This window comes from Chrysochloris asiatica, unplaced genomic scaffold (assembly GCF_000296735.1).
Source record: "Chrysochloris asiatica unplaced genomic scaffold, ChrAsi1.0 scaffold00004, whole genome shotgun sequence".
Taxonomy (NCBI): domain Eukaryota; kingdom Metazoa; phylum Chordata; class Mammalia; order Afrosoricida; family Chrysochloridae; genus Chrysochloris; species Chrysochloris asiatica.
Window position 1 is genome coordinate 37143184 of NW_006408522.1, and position 8313 is coordinate 37151496.

The 8313-nt window shown below is 46.1% G+C and overlaps 1 protein-coding gene across 1 annotated transcript in view; it reads right to left on the reverse strand.

Annotated features, from left to right (window-relative positions):
- Positions 1-2583, reverse strand: part of THBS1 (thrombospondin 1) — a 14564-nt gene extending 11981 nt beyond the window's left edge. Inside the window, exons 1-5 of the mRNA XM_006831783.1 lie at positions 2491-2583; positions 1759-2321; positions 851-926; positions 422-621; positions 186-308 (exon numbers count right to left, since the gene is read on the reverse strand). Coding sequence (XP_006831846.1) covers positions 186-308; positions 422-621; positions 851-926; positions 1759-2321; positions 2491-2557 — 1029 coding nt within the window. The 5' untranslated portion in view covers positions 2558-2583. The remainder of the gene's footprint in view (positions 1-185; positions 309-421; positions 622-850; positions 927-1758; positions 2322-2490) is intronic.
- Between the last annotated feature and the right edge of the window lie 5730 nt (positions 2584-8313).

Consider the following 8313-nt stretch of genomic DNA (forward strand, 5'->3'; position numbering starts at 1 on the left):
AAAAAACCTTCTAAAGGTTTTAGACATTTTAATTACATCTTAATAAACAACAAAACAAAAGCAGCTCACTTTGGTTAGTCAGTGAACATAAAAAGAACTTGTGTACCCATTGGGCTATTTTCCTACAGATTATGGCTTCAAATGCATGCCATCCATTCTCATTTCCAGTTGTAAAGATCCCTTACCTGACAGTGACACTCGGTGCAGCTATCCACAATCCACACAGCGCCGTTCTGGTGCTGAACTCCATTGTGATAGCAGAAAGGGGACTTCCTCAGCTCCTTGAACAACTCCTGATTCTCTTCACTCTAAAGGCAGGAGGAAGGTCATTAGTGCAGAACCTCCTTTTCAGGCATTTGAGGTGAACAGTGATAACCCTTCAAGGATTTACGCTCAGGGCCTGGGAGCAGAGGCCACTGACCACTTTGCGGATGCTGTCCTGAAGTGTAGTCACAATGGTGCGCAGACCCTTAAGTTCCAGGACCATGCTGGACAGCTCATCACAGGAGATGCCGCAAAGGGCCTGCAGATCTTTAGTTTTGTGGCCAATGTAGTTGGTGCGGATGGCAGGGCTGGAACCATTCACCACGTTGTTGTCGAGCGTGAGGAGAACATTGGTAGCTGCCAAGTAACAAAAGGTAATAGACCATCAAGAAATAGCCTCTCCAACCAGTCCCTAGAATTCTTAGCCATTAAAAGACACTTCCTTTGGGGCCAAGATATGCATACAAGTGGAATAGCCTTTGAGGTTACTTTAGTACACCTAGCAACCACATTACCCAGGGGGAGGGAATCATGCACAATCACCACTGCTTTTTCTTCATATAGGCTAAAAACAGACAGTACTCACAGCTGGAGCAGCCTTTGTTCCTGAGGATGTCTTCTGGTGTGGTTCCAAAGACAAACCTCACATTCTGCAGCACCCCCTGTGGACAGTGAACACACATCACTTGTAAGTGTGGGGGAAGGGACGACCACAGTCTTGCTATGCTAGGAAAAGCACACAATAGATGCTCTAAAAGTCAGAGCTCCGTCTTGAGATCACCAAACCAAACAACACACCAATATGAACTTTCAAGCAACTTCAGAATCTTGATTGTGTCTTCTGCCAAGTCTTCAGTATTTTACAAAGAATTCAGTTACCAGTCCATTGGGTACGCAGGGAAGGGAATCTGATACTAAGTCTAGAGGCTACCATGACACTCTCAAGTGTCAAAGAGTTAAATGTGGGAGTTTCAAAACCACACTTGCAAAGATCTAAAAGTTGAGGCAAGAAACTCCAGCAGCACACAACCACATCTTCCATTTAATCTTTTGAGACGGGCTGCATCCCCACAAGGAATCAAATAGCCAAGTCGTATTTATCCTGTGCATATAAAATATCACTTTCAAGCAGTATTAACGTTGGTGTAGACTGCATTTTAAATAGGGAGTATTTATGGCTTTAATAGGCTGAGAGTTGTAGAAAAACCATTTCTTGTTTCCTTTAGTGGTTTTCAAAGTGGCCCCAGTCTGCCAACAGCCACATCAACATCACCTGGAACTTGTTAGAAACGCAAAGTCTCACGCCCCACTGCAGACCAATGAATCAAAACCTTTAACAAGCCTTTTGGGTGATTCTGAAGCTCCCTAAAGTTTGAGAACCACTGTTCTAAGTCTATAGATAAAATTTCCTACACTGAAGCCCCTCCTCCAGCTGACAGATCAAATGGCTAGCAGAAAAACCCAGGGACCAGGGATTCAGAGGAGGGGCCTCACCTGGAAATTGTCATTGACGTCTCCCTTTGCGATGCGGAGTCTGGCAACATTGGCCAGGTCCCTGGTGAAGATGCTCTGAATGGGGACCACTAGCTCGGCATTTTGCATCTTCTCACAGTCAATGTAGAGCTGGGCCCTGTCCTCCTGAACAAACAGGGTGATGCTCTTCCAGTGGCCAGTTGCCAAGAGTGCATCCTCCACTGACACCACGTGCTGCTGCCCCTGCACACTTAGACTCAGGTCCAGGGTGCCCGCCTTGCCATTGGAGACCACGCTGAAGATCTGACCAGAGTGGTCTTTGCTCTCCAAAGCCAGCAGTGTGCCCCGGGTCTTCTTCATCTGTCGCAGGGAGGCCAGGAGGAGGAACCCTTTCTCCGCCCGCACGGCGTCCACTAGGTCATGGAACTTGTCATCAGGCACAGGGGGGATCAGGTTGGCATCCTCAATGCGGAAAGCTGGGCTGGAGGGGTCAGGGCCCTTCACCAGTCGGCGCCCGGAGCCCTTGCGGGCAGCTCCGGTGAGTTCAAAGATGTCAAACACCACACTGTTGTCTCCCCCAGACTCTGTTAGATAGGAGCAGGATACACAATGAGCTTTGTTGCCTGGGGACCTATCGGGGCTGGGGGCTCAGGGGAAAACAGCTGGAAAAGGGGGGCATCCTTAAGAATTCAAGTTTGGTCTGGAACACCTGTGAAGCAGCACCTCCTACACTAGAAGTTATTACAGACTCACCTGGAATTCGGCTGGTGCCACACACTTGCAATAGGAGCACAACACCAAGTCCCCAGGCCAGCCCCATGGTGGAGCTGTTGGTGCCCAGCAAGGAGCCTGCAGCAAGAAGCAAAGAGCCAGAGTCAGAGCCACAGCAGGGAGTGTGGGCAATGAGTGGGGGCTGGGTTTAGGGCTAAACAACTTGGGGATCCCTCTTTGGCCCCACTTGATGGAATGAGGCACTGCAGTAATTAGTTTTCTAAGGGACTCAGGAAGAAAATGGGAGAGGGCGAGGGGCGTGGTTTTAAAAGTTTGGGGGACAATGAACAACAATCTGGGGGCTTTTTCTTGGCAAGTTGAGAGGAAAAAGCAAGGCCAATAAAGGTAGTTTAGAGAGCCCAGAGGGCACCAGGAAAGCAGGCTTCGTTACAGGAATGATATAAAGGTTTAAAGAATAGCAGGAAATCTTGGGGTGTCCTGCCAGAATTGGGTTGTGAACCCTAAGGCTGGAAAGGATAACTCTGGAATCCCCCAAAGAGCTCTCCAGAGGCCAGGCGGGAGAGCATGAGGATGGCGAAGGGAGAAAGAAAGAGATCTGAGGGTCCTCGAGGGGCTGTCCGAAGCTTTAGGGAGCACAGGTCCTCAGCAGTGGTCCAGAGCCATGAGGTGTGCTTACCTGTGCGAACGCGGCTGCAGCGGCCCGGAGTAGAGGCGCAAAGAGAGGCCTGGAGAGTCGCTGGGGCGAACGGGGCGGTGCGCCCGTTGAAGAAGAAGAAGCGGGAGACTGTACCAAGTAAGCTCGAAGGAGCCCCGAGATCTGCGCCTGGCTTGGGTGCTGTGACTGCCGAAGCTGAGGAGCCGCGGGCTTTTATAAAGGGTCCGCGCGCTCCCGGTGATTCCTCTGGCCAATGGGCGGCTGCCGGGCAGGAAGCGGAGGAGGGCCAGTCTGAGCTCCTCTCCGCCCCTCGACCTCCCCCCGCCCCCCAATGCCTGGCTGGCCCACAACTTGCCAGCTCCAAAGTGAAGAGTAGGGAGAGGGGGAACTAGGAAGGGAGGGAGGATCGAGGAGGGCACCGCGACTTCTCTGGGCGCTGTTGCGTCATGCGGGTCCCTTTCGTTAAGTGTGACCATTCCTAGCAGTGACGGGGCTTTGGCGACCCACCCAGGACTCTTAGGGGAACTTCCAAGCAAATTTATTTCTTGGAATGCCTGGGCGATAGTTGAGGGGTGGATGTCTCGGCTTGGAGATGGAGCCAGTTAACAACAACAAAAAAGTACCTGCGAGTGAATGGTACCAAGAAAGAACCAGTCGTTAAAACAAGTGTCTCTTAGATACTTGTCGACCCGCCTCCACCTATCCAGGTGTGGTGGAGAGACCACCGGCCCGGGCCTGACCCACTAAGGGGAGTGAGTGCGGGGTCGCCCTCAGACTGCAGGGACGGCGTGCCCAGCACGCGTCTACACTGTCTTTAGGCGCACACTTCCCGCCGCAGCAGCTGGGGTCCCTGCGAAACTCTGCTCCAAATTGTTACAGCGGTTCCACAGTTTGCCGCTTGGGGGCGGTATGCGAATTCTGATGAGGGGACCCTGTCTTTCTAGTCAGGAATTTTAAGGACATTTTTTTGTATCCAGTTCCTTCAAGCCAGAAGTGAAATTATGTCTTGAAAAACAGCTTTAGTGTCCACTCGTGCTTCTTAACGTGACTTCTGGTTGGAGAATTTGCAGAACCATTTGGCTTCAGATTCTTAAAACTATTTACAGAACCAGAACCATAGAGTAATAAATTATCCTCTGCCTATCATTATATTTCCCCTTTCCCTCGCTAAACGTTCTTTTCATTTTTCAGCTCCTGAAGCCGAGGTGTGGGTTACATTTTCTGTGGATGCACATATTGCCATAAGAGCTGTTGCCAATGTTTCTGTCATTGGAAGTTTGGTCTCTAAGCCACTGTCCCAAGCCAGCATGACTCCAGCTGCCTGGAATTCCATTCATCCCTTTGGCCTGGAACGTCAGCGGCCACCGCTTCCCCTGCTGTGATTCAATGCTATCAGACTCAGAGAGTAGGTAGTAGCTTCACCAAATAAGGTTCTCAGCCTCAGGTCAGGGTAACCCCTGGGGCCAACCTCCCCTTCTTAGTTACTTACACTTGGCAGAACTCAAACTCCTGGAAACACCCAGGAATTTGCATTCATCAAACAGCAATTTCACTTTCCTTGTGTGGGAGTGTTGTGTGACAAGGTACATGTGTGTGTGTTTGTGGCTTAAGAGATGAGTCTCTAGAAGACATTTGTTTATTGCTGAAGAAATAATTTAAACTAGACAGCCAGAGAGCTTTCAGATGTTGAGAGGCAGGAATAAGAGTTCCCATAGGATGATTAGTCTAATCAGAGCCCTGTTCTGGAAGTCATAAGTAATGATTCATTTGAATCCTTCTGAACGTTTTGGAGTCAGCAGCCATACATATAATTTCTCCCTTCTTTTCTCTCTCCTTCCCCAGTTTCTACTTTGCTCCCTGAAAGGAAATTTTTTTTCTTTTTAAACTTTACTTGGTATTACTTTTTCATGATACTTAGTATGTAGGCGCAGTTCCTAGAGGAATAGCCAGCTGATAGTCCACAGGCTTCTCTGGCTCATTGTTAATTTTACACATGTAAGTATGGGCTTTAGGCCCACAAGAGGCCCACAAAGGCAGGGAAGCACCTCTTCTTAAAAGACCATCTTTTCTTGGTTAAACTGAATGGATAGCGGATAGAGTAGAAACAAACATTTGTGACTGAGGGATTGTAGAAATGCCTCTGGAGTTTTGCTGCAAGTTGGCTTCTTTGTACAAAACAAGAAGAGTGGTATTAACCATCCGCATGTTTACAAACAAGAGTCCTTGTGTGGTGCTGTAGGATAAAGCAAGGACTGGACTGCAAGTCAGTTTGAATTACAACGCCAGTGGTTCAAACCTACCCGCCACTGCTCAGAAACACTATACAGGGTTGCTATGAGTCAGAATTGACTCGGTGGCACTTAGCAACAACAGTAACAGGTTCACAAACAGAAGGCTGACCTAGAACTTTCTTTCATGGTGGCCCCACGTGTGACAGAGCAGAACTATGCTCCATAGGGTTTTCTATGACTCATTTTTTTGATATAGACTGCCAGACATGTCTTTTGAGGCACTGTTGGGTGAACTCAAAGCACCAACTTTTGGTCAGCAGTTGATCCTTTTAGCTATACCACCCAGGGACCTGACAGAGATATGTTGTTGTAAATCCATCAAGTCGGTTCCGACTCATAAGCAACCCTGTATGGTGCGTTTGAACTGCTGACGTGGCAGTTGGCAGCCCAGTGCTTATCCTACAGCACCACACAGCCCTTCCCCAGCTTACGGTTTTCCGGTTGTTCTAGTGGAAAGGAAGACTTCTAGTGGAAAGTGGGTAAGGGAGAATTTGGGCAGCTGTTAGGAACTCACCCACATTCCTACTTGTTAGTGGTTGCCAAAATACTTGCCAGAAACCTCACATCCCTCTGGGAAGGTTAGAAAGATGCAGGAATGGAAATAGTGGGGGCAAAAAAAAATCCCTACCAACATTAATTGGGGGATATCCTCCCTTTGTGTGTGTATGTGTGTCCTAATCAAAAAATGCGGGGATTTCAGACCAATAAACTGATATGACTCTAGTAATAGGTCTTCCAGGAGAGGGTCTAGTCCTCTGTTTGCCAAGTTTTTATTTTTGAGGATTACTTATTGGTCTGAGGATGACTTTTAACTGTAAGGCATATGACATTTTCATTGTAGGATTTCCTTTTTTTCCATGTTCCCCTAATTAGAGATGATACTGGCCTAAGTAAATTGCCAGTAGGAGGGGAAAAAAGACTGTAAATAGTTAGTTTTGTTGTTGTTATGCGCCGTGGAGTTGGTTCCGACCCATGGCAACCCTGTACAGGGTTTCCGAGGCTGTAAATCTTTATAGGAGCAGAAAGCCTCATCTTTCTCTCGCAGAGTGGCTGGTAGTTTCAAACTGCTGACCTTAAGGTTAGCAGCCTGATTTGTAACCACTACGTTACCAGAGCTCCTTGTAAGTAGTTAGTAGCTAGTTTAAAATTTGTATGTGATTAAGAAGAGCAAGATAATTGACAAAAACTATTTCGTGCTTATAAAATATATAAAAAAAAAAATATCAAGGAGGGCCATGATTTTGTAGAGATTTAAAAATTGTTTGCAGGTTCAGCTTTGGAAAATGTCTTAAAGGTGACTGGCAAAACAAAACAAAATCAAACATCAATTTCTAGAATTGTACAACTGTACTTGAGAATAGTCCAAAATCATAGCATCTGCAAAATGCAGTCTTCATAAATTCAGCTCCTCTGAAGATTTTTCCTAGATAATGAATCCAAGTTGGTTTAGTTCAGCTACTTCAATGATTAGAGTCAGAGGAAATTGCCAACAAATATTCCTTATCCTTCAAATGCCAGCTCAAGTTCCCCTCCACCATGGGGATATTCTCTAGTGACTTTATGTTGCAACATCTCTCCTTTCTGTAAAGTTTTGAAACATGAATCATCTCTCTACTACATAACTCATCATCTTACGAGGCAGTTTAAAAATTTTAAAAATCTATTTTTGTTTTCTTGTGTGTCAGAACCAGATTGCAAGCACTGGAGGGCTTTGGTTTGAGAAGAACGCTCTAAAATGAATCACTTTATGCTCCAGTCGATTTGTCTTATGGAAGACGTATACTACGTATACTACTTACTCTTCGTATCCCTGACTAGCTGTGTACCATGCAATTAAGACTTAGCACTTAATTCATGCAATAAAGCCTTAGCACTTGGAATGCACATTGTGATTAACTCCTAAACATTCTACCCTTCTCCACAGAATTACAGCAATATTCTTGGGGAACTGATCTCAGTGGAAAGGGATAAAGCTATTGATTTAAGGATAACTTCAATCTTCCATCAGTGATTGGTTTGGGAATTGACAGGTGACCCAGTTCTGGCCAATGAGAGGTTTGCTGAAGGCTTCTGGGAAGTTTTTTTTTACTCTTAAGGAGAAAATAAAACAAAACAAAGCATAAATCCAAACGTGTTGCCCTTAATTGGATTCAGATTCATGGTAACCCTATAGGACAGACTAGAACTAACCCCAAAGGATTTCCACGAGTCTGCTTGAACCATAAGGTCAGCGGTTCAAGCTTACCAACCGCTCCTCAGAAACCCTATGCAGAGTCACTATGAGTTGGAACCGACTTGATGGCACTAAACAACAGCAACAGACATTTATTAAAACTACCTGCCATATCTTTCTCCCACAGAGCAGCCCAAGGCTTTGGAACTGTGACCTTTGGGTTCATCGTAGCTGAGAGTTTTAACCACTGTACCACTATGCTCCTTGCTCTTAAGAAAGCTGTGTGAAATCAGACTTTCTCTGTCTCCATTTGGGCAGGAGCAAGAATGCTGAGAAGCTCTGTTTTATGCTGTTGATACAAATAAAACCCAAACCCATGACCATCCAGTAGATTCTGACTCATAGCAACCCTGTATAGAGTTTCCAAAGCTGTAAATTTGTCTCCTGAAGAGCAGCTGGTGGGTTTGAACTCACAGCCTTGGGGTTAGCAGTCCAGTGCTTATCCCTAGCACAACCAGGGCTCTTTAGAAGAACCAAATTTAGCATGAAACCAACGTTAAGAAGGAAGAGCAGATAGATGGATAGTATCTCAAACTTAGATTTTTTTTTTTTTTTTGGTCCTTGGGAGGGGCCCTGTTGTTTTTATTTATTTTTATTTTTTAATGTTTTATTGTGAATTATATGGTAGTTTACATGGGGGAACTTTAGTTTTACATTCATTCCAT